Genomic DNA, 21,248 nt, shown 5'->3' on the forward strand with positions numbered 1-21,248 from the left:
AGATTTCGAAGTTGTGTCCTTGAACTCAATGAGAAGCAGTACTTTCTCGGTATTGTTGACAATGTCCAGTGTTGTCGAATTAGTTTCGATATTGTACAAACCACTTTGATTTTAATGAGCTTTCATTATTATATTAAAGTGAGTTTGGATGAAACTCAATCCACAGTAAAGAAAGGCAAAGAGGATAGATTTTGGACAATGGGAAAAGATCAAAGTATACTAATCGTCTATTTTGTGGCTGAGTAACTAAAAACAAAAAAGGGGGACTCAGCATATTAAATTCGGTGGCCTTGTTGTTGCAACAATCGAAAGAGGAGGGCGGCCGTGTAGAGGTCGTCGATATACCGATCTTCATTGTTGCAAACAAAACATGTCTCCTTTAGTTGTTTCCACACGTGATCAATGTCGCTTGCAAAGTGGTATGCAATGCCTAATCGTTGCATCTGATCAATCATGTCCAGTTTCAGGGACAGCTCGTCCGCATCAGCGTATAGCAACCTCTTCACCTCATCCTTCAGCTTCTGGATTTCTTGTTCCATCTGCTGATCATGGTCATTATCCTACGCATTGACAGAGAAAGACATGTCAATTTCTCTCTGATACTAAGTGCATGGGAAGTTCATTGGCCCAACATGAAGGACGAGAGAGGCTTTTGTTGGTGTCAATTTCTCTCCGATAGAAAAGACTACAATGGACCGGGTCAAAATCGAGTTCCCAAGCCCGAGTTGACTAGTCATCTTGCAAAACGACCATTTCTTTTACAATACACTGCATTTTTCAAATAATTGCGTTCCAATCTCCATTATCCAAAAACTACAGATTCTCTATTAATTTAATATGCTTTGAACTTTTAATTGAGTACAGGTCAGTCTAGTCAAACTATTCTTTGGATTGAATCTTAAGCATCCGTAGATAATATACAACTTTTGTGATTTAAATGCACCTCCAAAAAATAGTTGATTTAGTTTGACATATATCTTTTTTTCTCAAAATATACATTATTCACATTTTTGTGTGTACTTTTTTTTTTTTTTTTGCTAAAGAAATTCATAACCTAATTAGGTAATGGAAATCTGACAAAAAAAAAAAGGCAATGGAATTATGCGTTTTCAAGAATTTAGCCTTTAGAGTTGCTCCTTCTGACACCGATACGCATTTCCCCCTTGTAATTTGCCATAATTATCTTTTTATTATGGCTTCTGGACTCTGAGAGACAACTGCGGCCATCCTCTTCTCTTGTCCTATCTTAGCTTTGTGCATCTAACTACAGCACGTGAATATTTAATGTTGCTCTCACTCACACAAGGGCTCTCTCTCTCTCTCTCTCTCTCTCTCTCTCACCATTGCTGTGCTAGTTAGGGGTGAGCAGCGGTCTAGGGTCGACCTGGACCGACCTGACCGGCCCAACCACGCCGGTCTCTCCCAAGGGGATTGGGTCGGTCCTTGGTCTCTCTCTATCAATAGCACTAATAGTAATTTCAATTTAAAACTTTTGTTGAGTATTCATTATGTGTCGTTTGTTTTGTTTTCAGGTGTTTAGAAGTTCAAGTGAATTAACAAGATGTGAAGTTATATATTCATGGTTTATATTAAGTATTTTGAACTTTTTATGGTTTAATTGTATTTTACTAATGAATTTCAGCTGCACTTTGCTTTTCAATTTGTGTCAAATGGTAGAAGTTTTTGAAGAGTAGAGTAGTATTGTAGTTGCTACGGTGATTTGCTACATGATCAAATGCAGGAAAAGCTTTTGCATATGGTGTTATGAATATTAAAAATAGATAATTACAAGAACTTTCCATCTTGTCCCATATCTCGATGAGCGGTTAGTAGGTACGAAATTTCTATTATTGTGTCATATTAAATTTGCTAAATATGTATTGGTATTTATAGTTTAGTTGCACAATGCCACATTGTCGATGGATGTGTAATTTGAATATGTAGGTTTGCTTTTTTAGGGAGTATAAAAAATAAGACGAAAAAAATTATCGATCGGTCTCGGGTTGACTCTCCTTGGTCCCAGGCTCAATAGGGTCGGTCCTCGGTCCTAAAAATTGAGGACCGACACTCGGGTTAGTCTCACCATTGCTCACCCCTAGTGCTAGTCTTGCAGCCTCCAGCGTCGTTAACATCCGCTACTCCACTGTCGTCGCCGCTCTATAGCAAGCTCCCCCTTCTCTCTCTCTGCGCGATGTCGATTTCGAAGTCGATGGTGGAGCATAAGCGGTCTCATGATCTCTTCCGGCCTGTGAGATGTGGGTTCCCATCTATAGCTTTGTGTGTTCTTTTATTACTCTCGGTTTTAACTTTTTATTGGAGTTTCAGCATTAATCATAACAAAAAATTTGGTGGCTTCCCCTATTTTTGAATTTGCTAAAGAATGATAGTAGTTCTCTGAAAGAATATACAGGTAATGATATTTCCCTCGTACATCCTGGAAAAATTAAGATTTCAAAGGAATAATCAATAGACTATTGATTTACAATTACCAAATTGGCGTGACAACGTTTGGTCCGACCTTCACATCATCAAGGGACTAACGAAGAGCAATGTCACGTAATCTTTGAGTTTGATTCTAGAATGGCTGTAATTATCTCCATCGCTGTATAACACATCAATCACCCATGAAAAATTGAGTATTCGTGTGAGAATTGGCATTGGAACCGTGGTTGGATGAAGAAACTCTTCATTAGCGTCCTTCCATGTATCAATGACTCCTTTCAGAGTTCCTCCCTAGCTTCCTGCTCCAACACACCATGGTATTTCACGAGCAACTCCACCATAGATGCTCCGTGCCCCCCCCTCTTTGCTCAAACAATATGTCAAATTACATTGGTGTTTCTAGATGAACTGATGGTCGATCTAGCTGTATCATATTTCTAGAGGATAATAATGTTTTTATTATACCTGGTGAGAGGCAATGTCATCCATGAGCCTACAGATGGTTTGTGTAGCCTTCACAATCTTGCAATCATCAACCAACCATTCAAGAGCATGTTATGTGACCACATCGCCCATTCCCACAAGTGATGTAGTCGCTAATATTCCATAACCAGTTGTTATTAGTTGAAGGGACATGTACTTCTCTAGTGTTGGTACATAGTTGGTACAAAACCATTTGGCTTCCTAAAAGTATGCTCTCGCTGGCGTCTTCATTGACAATGGAAACATAAACAAGAACATTAGGTTTCTAACTAAAGATTGCCTTTGATGTATGTAAACTGTACCCACAATGCTTACAACTTCTTTTGGGTAGACAAGGCGGTACAATATCCCTTATGTGGCCAATTCATTGCCATTATATTCATAGAGCTGGAGAAGCTTCTTGTAATAAGCTTGCATATACTCTGGCAATCCATCAATGGCATTAACATTGCACCTAAATTCAAATCCTAGAAAATGACACACTTGACTTTCTACAAAATTGATCAAATTTAGAAGTTTGAGAAAGAGAATGCAGATTATGTACTTCTGATTGCTTTGATGAGGAGTGCAAGTTCTTCCAATGTGCCATAGACATTGTAGATATCATCGAAAATGGAAGTCGGGGACATCACTTTGGTTAGTATATTTCTAGCCATGGAAAATTTTGGTGAGAAATATATTCTTGTGGTCTAGAAGAACAACTCCACAATCCTGTCTCTAGCGAATGGGAACTTGCTTGAAGCATCAATCTCCTTCCACCACCTATGATTAAACCAACATGAGTGTAACTGAAAATCCTTTAAGCCAATAACTTGTTATAGATAATACTTATTTTTTTGCTTGTAAAGGACTTTGAAAAGCACTATTTAGAAGGGTAAATTAAAACTAGATGAGTTAACTTTTGGGAAACACGACAAGAATAATTGATAGCTTGGCAATTGTTAAAACATTATTGATCGTTTGGGCATTGGTTTGGGCATTGTGTGAACATAGTCTACAAGCTAATTTTAGATTATGCTATGACATGAAATTAATGAACCTAGTAACCTTGCCAACTTCCTTCTGGTGTTGCTCTTGCAGTAAGTTGAAATCTAGTTGAGCCAAGGTGAACAAAACTTCATCATGTTAAGGCTCCTCTTGGTAGAGTGGAATATAACTCCTTGCCTCAAGCCTCGGCAATCCCTTGCGAAGTGGTTGCTTTAGGGCATGACTCACTTGTTTCACAAGGCGAGTGCTCACTTTGCTTTCATCAATCGATTCAAGGTGAGTTGTAGCAAAAGGAAGTGCTTCGTCCAAGATAGAATCGCCATGACACCTTAAATGACATGTTTCATATAGGCTTAGCAATCCCCACGCATCAGTGACAAGCAATTCCCGAAAATTCCCTTCACTATCCTTGAATTTGTTAAAGATCTCTGTGCAACCAACCAACATGGAAAAAAGATGTAATCAATTAGAAATTAGGAAGGGGATACGCCTTGTTAATGTTGTAGATTTTCTCGTACATGTTTCTCCTGAAATTCAATAGAGCAATATGAGGATTTTAATACGTATCTTATCGGATTGGTTCATTACATTTAAGATGTACTCAATGAAACATTGTAATCTTGTTATTGCAGCAATCGAAACATAAGAGCGAACATGTAAAGGTCATCCACCTTAAAATCTTCATGATGAAGTTAAGAGTAACTTTTGTGAATTTGTTATAATTGCTCATCTACTTCGCATTAAAAAAGGTAGTCAATTCCCAAGTTTTGTATTTGATCAGTCAAGTGAAGCATCCGTGAAGGCTTATCCATGACACCAGCTAGCATCTTCCTCACCTCTCCTTTCAGTTCCTCAATTTGTTCCTCCACTCTTCCAAGGAATTTGAACTTTTGCAAATTGTACGCTATTTTAAATTAAAGTGAGCATGAACTACTTATATGTGGCATCCCAAAATTTCATGGCAACCTCTAGATGCATTACGACCTATGAAAAGGTGATGTAAGTGTTATTGATTTATGTTATGGCCTTTACACCAAAGAATTTTAATAGATTAATGCCGAGTATTTTAATGGAGAATTATTTGGGTAGAAATACATCTTATGTTAAAGGATGATCAAGGTTCGTGCTATAGGACAATTTGATAAAGAAGACTTTGTTCTTGACTATGCACTTTATAGATTTGATTTTATGGATTAATGTCACAAAGTCTTTTGGTCATTTTATGATGCAATTAGGTATTTATTTAAATGAGGATTAAGATGTATTATTAAAAATAAACTTGGGCCATTTAAGTTTGGACTTTAGGCCCAAGAGTGTTGGCCTAAAGTGGGCCAAGAGGCCCGGCCCAAGGAGCCCATGAAGTGGTCGACCAAAGGCTGGCCCAAGCCCAGCCAAATGAAGGCCCATAATGTGCATGGCAAAAATGCCAAGTGGCAAGAAAAGCTTGCCAAGTGTTGCCCCTTTTGTAGCCAAGTGTCCCTCCATGCAAGAAGAAAAGCATGCAAGGGTTTTAATTCAACTAAAAGGAAAAGGGGGAGGGGGATTTCGACCAGAAGAGAGAGAAGAGAGAGAGAGTACCGTCCAAAGAAAGAAGAGAGAAAGGGAGGAAGAGAGAAAGAGAGGAAGAGAGGAAGAGAGGAAGAGGAGACACCGTCGAGCCCGCCTAGACCCGCCGTCGTTCTTGCTGTGTTTTCCTTCTATTTAAGGCAAGTAGAGTCCTAAAACCCTTTGCTTGCTGTAAAGTGTGTGTAGAAGATGATAAATCTTGGTTGTGGTAAGTGGTGAACTTTCGGAGCTTTGGGGAGAGGTTTGTTGGCCTTGCATGCTGTTTCTGGAAAACAACCAGCCTGACTCTGTTCATGAGTTTGGGCATTGCATGTGACTTTTTATTTGGAATTTCACTTCTACCTCTTCATGAAAGTTGTATAGAAAATATTGAAGTATAACATAATAAAATTTGAGACAAAATGGACAAGTATTGAGGGGTGAAGCCCTTTTTCTACGAAAACATTAGATCTGGAAACTGTTTTGTTGACCTCTTGGTGATTTCGTGTGTTGCATGTGACTTTTTATTTGGAATTTCACTTTGACCTATTCATGAAAGTTATATAGAATATATTGAAGAATAACATACTGAAATTTTAGATAAAACGAACAATTATTTCTTAGTGAAATTATTTTTCTTTGGAGAGACTAGATCTGGAATTCGTCGTGATGACCTTCAGTGGTTTCGTGGTCTGTAAAGTAACATTATTGTGAAAATAATACTTTTATCTCTTAACGAAAGTTGTAGTATACTTCTTGAGGTAGAACATATAAAAAATTTAGAGAAAAAAAACAAGAGTAGGTAGGTGAAATTGTGGTTTTTCGGAGATGGTTAGATCTGGAAATTTCGGTACTAGGAACAGAAGTTTTAACCACCTATATTTAATTACCTAGGACGAATCTGACTTCGATGTCTTCATGAAGTATTTACCTTATGGTCTTGGCTATCACATAGTACAATTTTATAATTTTTAAATGTCATTTTGGTATTTATTCAAAATTTGTTTTAAAACTGTGCGATCTGATGTGTTCGGACTTGGTAATGTTGCAATGAATGGTCTATAATGTTTTGTATGAGATTATTTTGGAAAAGTGATCTGCATGAAATATATTTATTTATGTCTTCTCTACAACATATTCAAATTTAGTAATTTTTGAAGTTCATTTTCTTATTTAACCAAAAATGTTTCAAAAACTGTGCAAGTGGAACGGACAGAATTAGTAGTACTGTGATGCGTGGTCTGTATTGAACTATATGGGGATCTTTTGGTGTAGTGTTCTTCATGAAATATCTGCCTTTATGTCTTGGCTATCACATGTTTGAATTTCATAATTTTTTAAGGTCATTTGGGTATTTAATTAAAATGTTTCTAAAACTGTGCAAGCTAGATTGTACGAATTTCAAAAGCTGTAATGCATGGACTATTCTGTTTTGTATGAAATTATGGTGGTGTTGTGTTCTTCATGAAAAAATGCCTCTAGATCTCGTCTATGATGTGTCAAATTTTCAGAATTTATTAATGCCATTTACTAATTTTTCTGGAATTTTAATTGGAGGGATGCATTCTGATTTATTCGAAAAAATTGATGTGTTGTGAAAAACAAATGAATTTATCCATGTGATGGAATACCTTGAGTGGTTGATTTTGCTGCATATGTGATGGCATATGGCATGTTATATGGCATGAAAAGTTGGTTGAGACTCTTGATATTGATGCATCAAATGCCATGTTGAAATTGAAATACATGTATAAATGTAAATGGAGATAGTAACAAGACCATCGGAGATGTGAGTCGACGATGCCTCGGGAGTGTCAGGATGCCCGGAATGTGGGGGGCCGGATGCCCAGTGGCCTAGTGTGTAATTCCGGAGGGTCCTCGGGAGTTTCGAGATACCCGAAGGTATACGATACGTAATTCCAGGGGGAGTGCCTAGTGGTATGTTGGTACATAATCCCGGAAGCCCTGGAGGTGTGTGCCCGGGGCGGGGGGGGGGATTCCTCGTGATGCTAGTTGGGATGCGAGATGCCCGGAATGTGGGGGTGCCTGATGCCTAGTTGTATTTTGAATACATGCCCGAAGGTTCCTTGCGATGCCTAGTTGTATGCGAGCGATAAATTGTGGGATGCAAACATTGGTCCATGGAAAAAAAAAACTGATGAGATCCTTGTGAAAGATAAGAATTGAAAATGAATCATATGCATTGGTGTATGCATATGGCATGATGCATGATCTGCTTATGAAAGTAAATTAATGCTATTTGATATTGAAAATGCGATCATGAAAGCATGAATGAATCTCATGGTGATGTATGCTTGATAGCATGGATGATATGAATCATGATGGTATGTGCACATATGGCATGGTGATATATGCATAAATGCTTGATGATGAGTGCATGGTGGTATGTGCACATATGGCATGGTGATATATGCATGAATGCTTGATGATGAGTGCATGATGGTATATGCACATATGGTATGATGACATATGCATGGCTGCAAGGTAAGTTATGCTTGAATGCATGAATGATACGTGCTTTGTTATGATTAGCGGTGAGCAGCAGTCCAGGGTCGACCTTGGACCAACCTTGGACCGGCCCAACCCTGCTGGTCCTAGTCCGGTTTCCAAGGGGATCGGGTCGGTCCTCGGTCCTAAGATTCCAGGATCGGTACTGTGCGGGTTGGTCCTCGGTCCTAGAGGTTTAGGGTTGGTCCAACCCGGACCAACCCTGATAATATATATATATATATATATATATATATATATATATATAAAAGGAAATATATTTATATATAATATATTTTAGATATTTAATATATAATATTTTTTAATGTTTTTCTTATAAATAGCAAACCCAGTCACGTTCTTCACGCCGTGAAATGGGTGAATAGTGTTGTGAAATGGCTTAAAATGTCCTTAGCCTCTTGTCTTATTCTTCTTATGGTTTAATTGTTTAGTTGCACTTTGCTTTTGAGTTTGTGTCAAATGGAAGAAGTTTTTGAATAGTAGTATTGCCGTTGTTATGATGATGTGCCTATCAAGTGGTGTGAAGCTTAATTATTGGTTGATTAGACTTTGCTTGATTGAATGTATGAATCATTTTTGCATATAGTGTTACAAGTATTATTAATAGATGATTGCAGGAGAAGATGCCTAGAAAACATTTTTTGGCCTAGAATTCTTTTCTCTTAAACTTCCCATCTCATCCCATCTCCTGAAGGGAAGAATGATTCAATGACAAATCAAAAACAAGAAAATTATAGTATGCTTTAGCGATGGAAACACTTTATCTCTATTAGCAATCTCGATCATTTATATAGTTTGTTGTTTTTAACTAGTGTGAACTTTTTATGATAACCCTGTCTTAAATTTATGTTGAATATGTACTTATATTTTATAGTTTGGTTTGATATGTAATTTGAATTAATGAGTTTTACTTTTTAAGGAATAAAAAATGAAATAAAAAAAAAATTATCGGCTGGTCCCGGGTTGACCCTGGGATCGGATCGAACCCATAGGGTTGGTCCGGTCCTCGGTCCCAGACTCGACCGGGTCGGTCCTCGGTCCCAAAAATTGGGGATCAACACTATACGGGTTGGTCCTAGGGTTAGGCATCGGACCGGCCCAACTCGGACCATGATCACCCCTAGTTATGATGCCTTGATTGTTCTGTGTGACGCAATGAGTAGTTTGCTGGATCTTTACTGCTGAGTGGTTGTACTCACCCCTTTTGGGGATTAACATTTTAGACTAGATAAGATACCTTTGCTGCCACTGCCATCGGTAGATGGATCAAGTGGTTGGATATGACCGCAAGGAGGAGGATGGCAAAGGAAGGAACTTTTGGACGCCAACACTGATCGATGGATTTTAAGTATATGACTATTGGAGGAGATTTCGGTCATCTTTTGAAGTATAACTAAGTATAGAAAACTATGGCATTTTGATGTACCGATGAATGATATCCGTCTGGTTTAAGTAAATAAAAGTGTTTGGCTTTTACCTATAAATGTTTAGTTGGTGTGCGTCGATTTCTGAATCTAAGGGAAGGGAGTTGTTGGAAATGCTTCTGTTATATGAATTGTGCAAGGGACCGATAAAAAAAAAAAAAAATGTAAACCCCCAGGTTGTATGGACCCGTTGGAAAATTTAATGGTATCAGAGTGACATGTTATTAGGGAAAGTGAAAGGTAAGCGAACTGTGGCGACCCTAACGGATCGGGGACCGTCAAGGGGTGTCACATTATACTTTACAAAATAAACTTAATTTTGATGGCCCCGCCTGTGTACCATGTTTAGGTATTTCGAATTTATACGCTCATTCACATGTTATATGAAATTGGATCCATGATAACAACGACCGTATGAAAGTCGGGAGTTAATGCCATAATGAGATGTTTTTTTTGCAGCAGAGGACATGCAGTGGTCAAAGAAGCTTTAAGAGTGTTCTTTGGACTGAATAACAAGTATTATTGTTGTTTTCCAACCTTCTTTATGTTTTCAGGATTTTCGACTGCATCTTTTTGTGCGGAGAAGGGAACATGTACATGTGTGAGACCAATTGGAATCATATAATCGATGTGGAGGAACGCAAGGAAATCGAAGTAAGTCTACAAAATGCAATTGCATGAAAACAAAAGTAGAAGATAACAGAAGAATTAATAACTACTGAATTAGAGGGAGAACCATATTTAAGGAAGTAATCCCCCCATATGCTCGGACGATAACCTGCCGACCAACATTCAATCATGTGGTCTGTTCCTTTATTTGGAGCAGAACATGGAATTGCTAAAACTTTTAAGTCCGGTTAATTTTATAAAGAAAATTTAATATTTCCAGCATCACAGACAGGTGTGGACAAGGATTTTTAGGCTCAAATTCACTTGTTGATAAGGTCTATTGTAGATCAAGAAAGCTTTGGCCGGGCTTCAGACCATAGGTACTTGAGGCAACTTATATATAATTTTTTTTGGAATTTCATGCTTTGTCTTTTCTCTGCTGAACTCAGGTAACACTGCTTTCATGTTACTTACTATTTACCTGGTAAGGAACATGAAAGAAAAATATTTAATTAAAAAAAATGTTCTTTTATTTGATCTAATATTTTTGGAGCTTTCGAGCACAAATGTTAAATTTATAACAGGAATGTCAAAATTTTCCTAGAAGTAATGTTTGACCACGTGATGAAGTTTTGTGTTATTCTAGATGAAGTGCATAAAAGGAAATGTATTTTCACGTGCTATACCACTACTATTGTTACTATTCACGAAACATGCATGCATATATATAGTTGAGTCTGAAGCAATGTATTAAATTCCTACCGTTGAGCAGGATCGAGAGGCATATATGAGGAAGTCATCCCCCATATGCTTGGATGAAAATCTGCTGACTGGCGTTCGAACACACGGTTTTTTTCTTGAGCTGGAGGAGAAGATGGAATTTGCTTAAATTGATGAGACATTCCTCTCTCTCTGTTTTTTTTTTTAGGCGAGGAACGACTTAGCAATTCTAGAAATTGCACGGTCATCTTGGGATTTTTCGTCTCCCAAAATAACAATTCGTGCCAAATGCCAGTGGCCAAGGTCATGCACCTGAGTACGGTTTTAGTAAATGCATCATCGTCGGGTTCTATCGGGCAGGTCGATGGACAGCGTTTAACATGTGTACCGTACAGGATTTTGGAAAGAATCTTTAAGCTGCAAATTCATGCTGTGTTTTGCTTCTTCACCTTCATTTTCCTATCAGAATTTGGTCTTCCTTTGCGGTCGCTTGCTGCGGACGAGAAGGTTCTACATATTTTCTATTATTACAGTGCGCAGTAACCTTCTAACTGAGTGACGAGAGTGTCATGCCCAGGCCTTTTCGCTTTCACGGCCTCATAAAGTGCTGCCACCTCGTTAAGCATGGGGAGATTCCTATCGCATTGTGTGGTTCCTGATTTGATTCTGAGTTAAAACATGAAGATGTTTCTGTGAACTTGTGCACTTGTGGTCTACATCCACGCCCAACCATACCTGGTCTAACCAGGGCAGCAGCACTTCATTTCATGTGGATATGGATTGGCCTCGCCGTTCTTGGTCAGGTCATTCACAACTTCCTCCCTCTAATTCTTTCGTGGCGTGTTCTTAGCTCATCGCGTTCCGACCATCCTGCCTCTCAAACAGTCAAGAAAGCTGCCTCTAAATTATCGATTTCTAGCCTTCCAATTGATTTTCACGTTGATTTTAGACAGTAGAATTTTGGAAAGGCTATTTAACCTGCGAATGGTGCAGACTGTCAGACATATCATGCATGCTGTGTTTCGCTTCTCCACCATTCATTTTCCTATCAGAATTTGGTCTTCCTCGTTTTCGCTTGCTGCGGACAAGAAGGTTCTACATATTTTCTGTTATTACAGTGCGGTCAACTACTAACTGAGTTCCAACCAAGGTCAAAAAAAAAAAAAAAAAAAAAAAAACTACTAACTGAGCGATGTGAGCGTTGTCCTCATACCTTTTCGTTTTCACGGCCCATGCGATGCTGCAACCTCGTTAAGAATGGAGATATCTACCGAGTTGTGTGGTTCCTGATTTGATTCTGAATTAAAACGTGAAGATCGTTCCTGTGAACGTGTGCAGCGCTTGTGGTCCACATCCGCACCCAACCTCACGTAGTTTATCCAAGGCAGTAGTACTTCATTTTATGAATCATGTCTAGTTACAGGGACGGCTTGTCCGCATCAGCGTATAGCAACCTCTTCATCTCGTCCTTCAGCTTCTGGATTTCTTGTTCCGGCTTCTGCTCATGGCCATTATCCTACGCATAAACAGAGAAAAACATATGTCAATTTCTCTCTGATACTAAGTGCATGAGGAGTTCATTGGCCCAAATGAAGGGCGAGAGAGGCTTTTTTTTTAGTGTCAATTTCTCTCTGATACTAAAGACTGCAGTGGACCGGGTCAAGATCGAGTTCCCAAACCCGACTTGACTAGTCATCTTGCTAAACGGCCATTTCTTTTACGTCCAATTTCCATTGCCCAAAAACTGCAGATTCTCTATTAATTTTATATGCTTTGAACTTTTAATTGATTACATGTCAGTCTAACCCAACTTTTCTTTGGATTGAATCTTAAACATCCATAGATAAGTACAACTTTGTGATTTAAATGCACCTCCGAAATACAGTTGATTTATTTTGACATTCCTTATCTTTTTTTTTTCTCAAAATATACATATTTGTATATGTGTGTACTTTTTTTTTTTTGCCAAAGAGACTCATAACTTTTTTTTTTCGGTCTTACTCTACTTTTACTCTAACTCTCACTCTTAGAATTTTGCCCTACCTTCTTATAGAGTATAGAAGTCGAAACCCATATTTGAAACTAAATTATCTTCACTCGAACCCCCGAGAAAATGGAGATTCGACCCTCCCACCTTTCTCTTCTCACGCGAGAAGGGTGGCCCCGAGACAAATCCCAGTGGTTAAACTCATAATTTAATTAGGCAATAGAATTTTGACATAAAAAAAGGCAATGGAATTATGCGTTTTCTAGAATTTAGCCTTTAGAACTGCTCCTTGTGACATTGATATGCATTTTCCCTTGTAATTCGCCATAATTATCGCTTTATTATGGCTAAGCTTGAATCCTAGGAACTATATCTGGTTCTGGTCCTTCAGGACTCTGAGAGACAACTGCGGCCATCCTCTTCTCTTGTCATATCTATAGCTTGTGCATCAAATTTCAGCACGTGGATATTTTATGTTACTCTCACTCACACAAGGGCTCTCTCTTTCACCATCGCTGCCCTAGTCTTGCAGCCTCCAGTGTCAACATCCGCTACTCCACTGTCGTCACCGCCCCTATAGCAAGCTCCCCCTTCTCCCCCTTCTCGCTCTCTCTGCGCTCGATGTCGATGTCGATGTCGATGGTGGAGCTCAAGCGTTCTCATGACCTATTCCGGCCTGTGAGAGGTGGCCTCCTATCTATAGCTTTGTGTGTTCTTTTATTATTCTTTGTTTTAATTTTCATTGCAGTTTCCGCATTAATCATAACAAAAATATTTGATGGCTTACCATATTTTTGAATTTGCTAAAAAAATACAGTAGTTCTCTGAAATTTTAAAGAGGTAATGATATTTTCCCTCATACATCCTGGAATAATTAAGATTTCAAAGGCATAATTAATAGATTATTGATTCACAATGACCAAATTGGTGTGACAACGTTTGGTCCAAACTTCACATCAGCAAGGGACTAATGAAGAGCGATGTCACATAATCTTTGAGCTTGGTTTCAGAATGGGTGTAATTATCTCCATCGCTATATAACACATCTATCACCCGCGAAAAATTTAGCATTCGTGTGAGAATTGGCATTGGGACTGCGGTTGGATGAAGAAACTCTTCATTAATGTCCTTCCATGCATCAGTGACTCCTTTATGGAGTTCCTCCCCAGCTTCTTGCTCCGAGATGCCATGGTATTTCATGAGCAACTCCACCGCAGATAATACGTGCCCCCTCTTTTGCTCAAACTGTATGTCAAACAACATTGGTGTTTCTAGATTAAGTGGTTGTCGATCAAACTATATCATATTTCTGGAGGATAATTATGTTTTGTTATACCTGGTGAGAGGCAATGTCATCCATGAGCCTACAAATGGTTTGTGCAACCTTTACAATCTTGCAATCACCGACTGACCATTCAAGAGCATGTTCAGTGACCACATCGGCCATTCCCACAAGTGATGTAGTCGCTAACATTCCATAGCCAGTCGTTATTAGTTGAAGGGACATGTACTCCTCTATTGTTGGTACGTAGTTGGTATGGAACCATTTGGCTTCCTGAAAGTATGCTCTTGCTAGCTTCTTCATCTGACGATGGAAACATAAACAAGAACGTTGGGTTTCTAACTAAAGATTGCCTTCGATGTATGTAAAGTGTACCAATGATGCTTACAACTTCTTTGGCGTAGACAAGGCGGTATGATCTTTCTTTTGTGGCTAATTCATTCCCAATGTATTCATAGAGTTGGAGAAGCTCCTTATAATAAGCTTGCATATACACTGGCAATCCATCCATGGCATCAACATCCCACCTGAATTCAAGTCCCGGAAAATGACACATTTGACTCTACGCAAGATTGATCAAATTCAAAAGTGTGAGAAAGAGAATGCGGATTCCATACTTCTGGATTTCTTCGGTGAGGAGTGCAAGTTCTTCCAATGTGCCATAGACATCATAGATATCATCGAGAATTGAAGTCAAGGAGATCACTTTGGTTAGTATATTTCTGGCCATGGCAAATTCAGGCTCGAAATATATTCCCAAGATCCAGAAGAACAACTCCACAATCCTGTCTCTAGCGAATGGGAACTTCCTTGGAACATCAATCTCCTTCCACCACCTATGATTAAATGAACATGAGTGTAACTGAAAGGACTTTAGGTTGATAACTTCGCATATATAATACTCCTTTTTTTCACTTGCAAAGGACTTTGAAAAACACTATTTAGAAGGGTAAATTGAAATTAGATGAGTTAACCTTTGGAAAACACAATGAGAATAATTGATAGCTTGGGAATTGTTATAACATTATCGATAGTTCGGTATTGTTAAAACATAGTCTAGAAGCTAATTTTAGATTATGCTATCACATAAAGTTAATGAACCTAGTAATCTCGCCAAGTTCCTTCTGGTGTTGCTCTTGTAGTAAGTTGAAATCTAGTTTAGCCAAGGCGAGCAAAACTTCATCATGTGAAGGCTCCTCTTGGTAGAGTGGAATATAATGCCTTGCCTCCAACCTTGACAATCCCTTGCGAAGTGGCTGCTCTAGGGCATGACTCACTTGTTTCGCGAGACTAGTGCTCACTTTGCTTTCATCGATTGATTCAAGGTGAGTTGTAGCAAAAGGAAGTGCTTCATCCAAGATAGAATCGCTATGACACCTTAAATGGCAAGCTTCATATAGGCTTAGCAATCCGCGTGCATCGATGACAAGCGATTCCCGGAAATTCCCTTCACTATCCTTGAATTTGTTAAAGATCTCTATGCAACCAACCAACATGGAAAAAAGATGCAATCAATTAGAAATTAGGAAGGGGATATGCGTGGTTAACGTTGTAGATTTTCTTGTACGCATTTCTCTTGAAATTCGACAAAGCAATAGAAGTATCTTAATACATATTTTATCGGATTGGTTCATTACATTTAAGACATACCTGAAGACACATTGTAACCTTGTTGTCGTAGCAATTGAAAGATAAGAGCAACCATGTGAAGGTCATCTACCTTGAAATCTTCAAGATGAAGTTGAGAGTAACTTTTGTGGATTTGTTCTAGTTGCTCAACTACTTCATGTTCAAAATGGTAGTCAATTCCCAAACGTTGGATTTGATCAATCAAGTGAAGCATTTGTGAAGGCTTATCCACGGCGCCAGCCAACATCTTCCTCACCTTTCCTTTCAGTTCCTCGATTTGTTCCTCCACTCTTCCAAGGAATTTGAACATCTGCAAATTGTACGCTATTTTCAAATTAAAGCAAGCATGAAATACTTATACTTTACAAAATAAACTTAGTTTTGATGGCCCCGTTTGTGAAACCTATTTAGGTAGTTCAATGCTCTACGCTCATTCAGATGACATGTGAAATTGGATCCATGAGAACAATGAGCATACCAGAGGAGGGAGTCGATGCCATAATGAGATGTTTCTTGCAGCAGAGGACATACAGTGGTCAATGAAGCTTTAAGAGTGTTCTTTGGACTGAATAATTATTGTTGTTTTTCAACCTTCTTTATGCTTTCAGGATTTTTAACTGCATCTTTTTGTGCGGAGAAGGGAACATTTACATGTATGAGACCAATAGAAATCATATATGCGATGTGGAGGAACTCAAGGAAATCGAAGTAATTCTACAAAATGCAATTGCGAGAAAACAAAAGTAGGAGATAACAGAAGTACTAACCACTAAGCTGGAGGGGAAAGCATATTTAAGGAAGAAATCCCCCATATGCTCGGATGATAACCCGCTGATCGACGTTCAATCACATGGTATGTTCCTTTATTTGGAGAAAGAACGTGGAATTGCTGAAACCTGCAAGTCCGGTTAATTTTATAAATAAATTTTAACATTTTCAATATCATTGACAGGCGTGGACAAGGATTTTTAGGCTCAAATTCACTCATTGATAAGGTCTATTATAGATCGAGAAAGCCTTGGCTGGGCTTTAGACCATAGGTAATCGAGGCAATTTATATATACTTTTTTTGGAATTTCATATTTTATCTTTTTCTCTACCAAACTTGAGTAACAATGCTTTCATATTCCTTACTATTTACCTGGCAAGGAACATGAAAGCAAAATATTGAAATCAAATAATGCTCTTTTATTCGATGCAACATTTTCCCTACTTTTGAGCATGAATGTTAAATTTATAACAGGAATGTCATAATTTTCCTAGCAGCAATGTTTAACTACGTGGGGAAGCTTTGTGTCATTTTAGATGAAGTGCGTGAAGGGAAATGTATTTTCACTTGCTATGCCACTACTATTCACAAAATATGTACACATATATAGTTAAGTCAGAAGCAATGTATTAAATTCCTACCATTGAGTAGGAGCTAGAGGCATATTTGAGGAAGTCATCCCCCCATATGCTCGGATGAAAATCTGTTGACTGGCGTTCGACCACATGGCTTTTTTCTTGAGTTGGAGGAGAAGACGGAATTGTTGAAATCTGATGAGACATTCTTTTCTTTTCTGTTTTTGGCTATCTCTAATGAGATTCTGGTGTTTGACCAATAGATAAAGAGCATGAGAGGCTTTTCTGTGAGTGCCAAAGACCCTATTGATGGGAATTTATAGGCAAGGAATAATTGCATCTTTTGGGTCTGTTATTCCCCAAAATAACAATATGTGCCAAATGCGAGTGGCTCAGGTTATGCACCAGAGTATGGATGCATCATCGTCGGGTTCTATCGGGCTAGTTGATGGACGAATTTGACATGTGCACTATAGACATTTTTGGAAAGGTTCATTAACCTGCAAATGGTGCAGACTGTCGAATAGTGCGAATATCTACTAATTGAGGGACATTTTTCTCTCTCTCTGTTTTTTTTTTTTTTTTTTTTGGCTATCTATAATGAGATTCTAGAGTTTGACCAATTGATAATGAGCACGAGAGGCTTTTTCGTGAGTGCCAAAGGCTTTACCGATGGATATTTATAGGCAAGGAACGGCTTAGCAATTCTAGTAATTGCACTGTTATTTTGGGATTTTTCGTGCCGAATGCCAGTGGCCCAGGTTATGCACCTGAGCACGGTTGATAATTAGTAAATGCATTATCGTGGGATTCTATCAGGCCGGTTGATGTGCGGCGTTTAACACGTGTACCGTACAGAATGTTGGAAAGGCTTTTTAATCTGCGAATGGTGCAGACTGTCGGAGATATCTTGGAAGCTGTGTTTTGCTTCTCCACCATTCATTTTCCCATCGGAATCTAGTCTTCCTTGCCTTCGCCTGCTGCGGACTTAGAAGGGTCTGTTCTGCATATTCTCTATTATTGCACCGTGATCAACTACTAGCCTGAGTGATGTGAGTGTTGTACCAATACCTTTTCGCTTTCACGGCCCCATGCGGTGCTGCAACCTCTTTAAGAATGGAGATATTTACCGCGTTGTGTGGTTCCTGATTTGATTCTGAATTAAAATGTTAAAGATTGTTCCTGTGAACGTGTGCAGCACTTGTGGTCCACATGCGCGCCCTGCCTAACCTAGTTAATCCAAGGTAGTAGTACTTCATTTTATGTGGTTGTGGATTGGTCTCCGCGTTCTTGGTCAGGTCATTCACAAGGTCCTCCTCCTTTTTTTTGTGCGGTGTGTTCTTAACTCATTACCTTCTGACTAGCCTGCCTCTCAAAGCACTCGAGAAGGCTGCCTCTAAATTAGCAGTTTCGCATCTTTCAATTGATTTTTAGTTCAGTTCTATTTGAGAGAGAGAGAGAGAGATTATTTTAATGTTTGGTCTCCGGACTTGATATAAGTTCTCATTTTTCCAAATAAAATAAAAAAATGCAAAAATTTAGGAAAATAAATTTAGAAATTAGATGTTGAATAGTCTTACGGGATTTTTATGTTAACTTTAGTTTAGAATTAGTTTAACATAAAAATGTGAAAATATTTGGATAAAAATTGGATTCAAGATTGAATAAGCTTTTAGGGCTTTACTATATAGATTTTGAATGTCTTTTTCTTTTAGGGTCCGTTCATTTCGCGGAAAATATCGTATTTTAAAAATATTTTCCACCATTCGTTAGCTCATTTAATTGTTTGGCAAAAATTATCAAAAATTGAATTTTAATATTTTTAATTGACCAAAAAATTTATTCTATTTATTTATATTTTTTTAAAATGATTTTTTAATTATTTATATTTTTAAAAATCGAAATTTTTATTATTTATTATTTATTATTTCTTTTTCTTTTCCTTCCTCCTTCCTCCTCCTTCTTCCTCCTCCTTCCTACCTGACGATGGTTAGCTGCCCAGCGGCCGACCAAGACCCGGTGGCCAGATCCGGCAAGCTCGAGGCTTGGCCAATCTCACCCGAGCTCGCCGGATTTGGCGACAGAGCTCGAGCTTGCTTGGATCGGGAGCCCGAGCTCTGCCGCTAGATCCGGCAAGCCGCAAGCTCCGCCGCCAGATCCGACGAGCTCACGGCTCGCCAGAGCTTGGCGAAAAACGACAACTTGGCAAGAAAAATCCAACGCACTCGAACACAGAACACTACTAGCACCACGCCTGGACGCACGCGACCTCATCGCATCACCCCAAACAAGCATAACCAAATCCCCAAAACAGAGCAACGAACGAACACACGAGCAAGCACGCGAAGGGCTAAAAAAAAATCCCAAGGAAAGGAATCAGGGGCAATCACCCGTCCACCGGAAGCCCTGCACCGCACGACGAGCGGCCTGGACGGCGGGCTCCCCGCGAGCCTCCCGATGCCGCTGCGGTGCTCCCTCTTGAGCCGGATCCTCCCGAGCGGCTTCGAGCTGCCGGGGAAGCGGAGCGCGGCGGCGGCGGTGCCCCGGCCGGAGCAGGCGGGCAGGAGCGGCTGGGAAGGGCGGAGGCTGATCCTGGAGAAGGACGTCGTCGAAGCCATTGCAGCAGGGAGAGCAAGAGAGAGAGAGAGAGAGAGAGAGAGAACGAGAACTGAAGGGAGGAGGAGATTCATCGATCATCGGTGTTGAAGGAGGAGGAGGAGATCAGAAACCCTAAGGTTTTGTGAGAGAGTGCAGAAATGAGGAAGGAAAAAGCAGCGCGAGAGCTCGTGCGAGAGGCCGGGAAAATGATTTCCTCTTTTCAAAAGAGGAAATCATTTTCCACTATGTCAAGAGGGGATTCTCCGTTGACCGGAAAATGTTTTCTTTGACCGTGTATTTTCCGCCCACCCGAACACCGGAAATTTCAGAAAATATTTTCTTGGAAGTTGTTTTCCGCGAAACGAATGGAGCATTAGAGACAATACTAGATCGTGAAAGCTTGATGACTCCAAGTAACCATTTTTTTCAAAAGATCTATACACCTATTTATCGTAATGCTAAAAAAATTACTATCAACTTCCTCATATTATAAGTTATAAATCAACGAAACTCTTTGTTACTATTTCCAATCATCCATTTTTGACTAATTATTATGAAGATGGAATTGCTGAAACATGATGAGACATTCCTCTCTCTCTCTCTATAGTAATTGCATGGTCATTTTGGGATTTAAGGCAAGGAACGGCTTAGCAATTCTAGTAATTGCATGGTCATTTTGGGATTTTTCGTCTCCCACAATAACAATACTTGCCAAATGCCAGTGGCCCAGGTTATGCACCTGAGTACGGTTGATTTTTAGTAAATGCATTATCATCGGGTTCTATCAGGCCGGTCGATGGACGGCGTTTAACATGGGTACCGTGCAGGATTTTGGAAAGACTCTTTAACCTTTGAGTTCATGCTGTGTTTAGCTTCTTCACGTTCATTTTCCTATCAGAATTTGGTCTTCCTTTGCGGTTGCTTGCTGCGGACGAGAAGGTTCTACATATTTTCTATTATTACAGTGCGCGGTAATCTTCTGAGTGATGAGAGTGTCGTGCCCATGCCTTTTCGCTTTCACGGCCTCATAAAGTGCTGCCACCTCGTCAAGAATGGAGATTCCTTTAGCGTTATGTGGTTCCTGATTTGATTCTGAATTAAAACGTGAAGATGTTTCTGTGAACTTGTGCACTTGTGGTCTACATCCACGCCCAACCATACCTGGTCTAACCAGGGCAGCAGCACTTCATTTCATGTGGATGTGGATTGGCCTCGCCGTTCTTGGTCAGGTCATTCACAACTTCCTCCCTCTTTCTCTTTGGTGGCGCATTCTTAGCTCATCGCGTTTGGACCATCCTGCCTCTCAAAGCACTCAAGAAAGCTGCCTCTAAATTATCGATTTCTAGCCTTCCAATTGATTTTCACGTTGATTTTAGACAGTAGAATTTTGGAAGGGCCCTTTAACCAGCGAATGGTGCAGACTGTAACATATCATGCATGCTGTGTTTCGCTTCTCCACCATTCATTTTCCTATCAGAATTTGGTCTTCTTCGTTTTCGCTTGCGGCGGGCAAGAAGGCTCTACATATTTTCCGTTATTACAGTGCGGTCAACTACTAACTGAGTTCCGACCAAGGTAAAAAAAACTACTGAGTGATGTGAGCGTTGTGCCCACACCTTTTCGCTTTCACGGCCCATGCGGTGCTGCAACCTCGTTAAGAATGGAGATA

The 21,248-nt window shown here is 39.4% G+C and overlaps 1 protein-coding gene across 1 annotated transcript; it reads right to left on the reverse strand.

Moving 5' to 3' along the window:
* Positions 1-13,677: 13,677 nt before the first annotated feature.
* On the reverse strand, positions 13,678-16,536 carry LOC104452103 ((-)-germacrene D synthase). Its single transcript, XM_039315020.1, has 7 exons — positions 16,405-16,536; positions 15,659-15,947; positions 15,110-15,485; positions 14,626-14,844; positions 14,397-14,535; positions 14,063-14,311; positions 13,678-13,971 (listed from the first exon to the last, which is right to left on the reverse strand). The coding sequence occupies exons 1-7, from the start codon at positions 16,447-16,449 to the stop codon at positions 13,678-13,680; spliced, it is 1,611 nt and encodes a 536-aa protein (XP_039170954.1). The 5' UTR covers positions 16,450-16,536.
* Between the last annotated feature and the right edge of the window lie 4,712 nt (positions 16,537-21,248).

The sequence above is a fragment of the Eucalyptus grandis genome, chromosome 6, assembly GCF_016545825.1.
Source record: "Eucalyptus grandis isolate ANBG69807.140 chromosome 6, ASM1654582v1, whole genome shotgun sequence".
Lineage (NCBI taxonomy): Eukaryota > Viridiplantae > Streptophyta > Magnoliopsida > Myrtales > Myrtaceae > Eucalyptus > Eucalyptus grandis.

Excerpts from the sequence above, each read along its gene's own strand:
- LOC104452103 (XM_039315020.1), bottom strand. The coding sequence starts at position 16,449 with ATGGGGGATTTCTTCCTTAAATATGCTTTCCCCTCCAGCTTAGTG. Across the intron at positions 14,536-14,625 it reads CTCACCGAAGAAATCCAGAA|GTGGGATGTTGATGCCATGG; the intron begins GTATGGAATCCG and ends ACTTGAATTCAG. Across the intron at positions 14,312-14,396 it reads TTGTCTACGCCAAAGAAGTT|ATGAAGAAGCTAGCAAGAGC; the intron begins GTAAGCATCATT and ends TTCCATCGTCAG.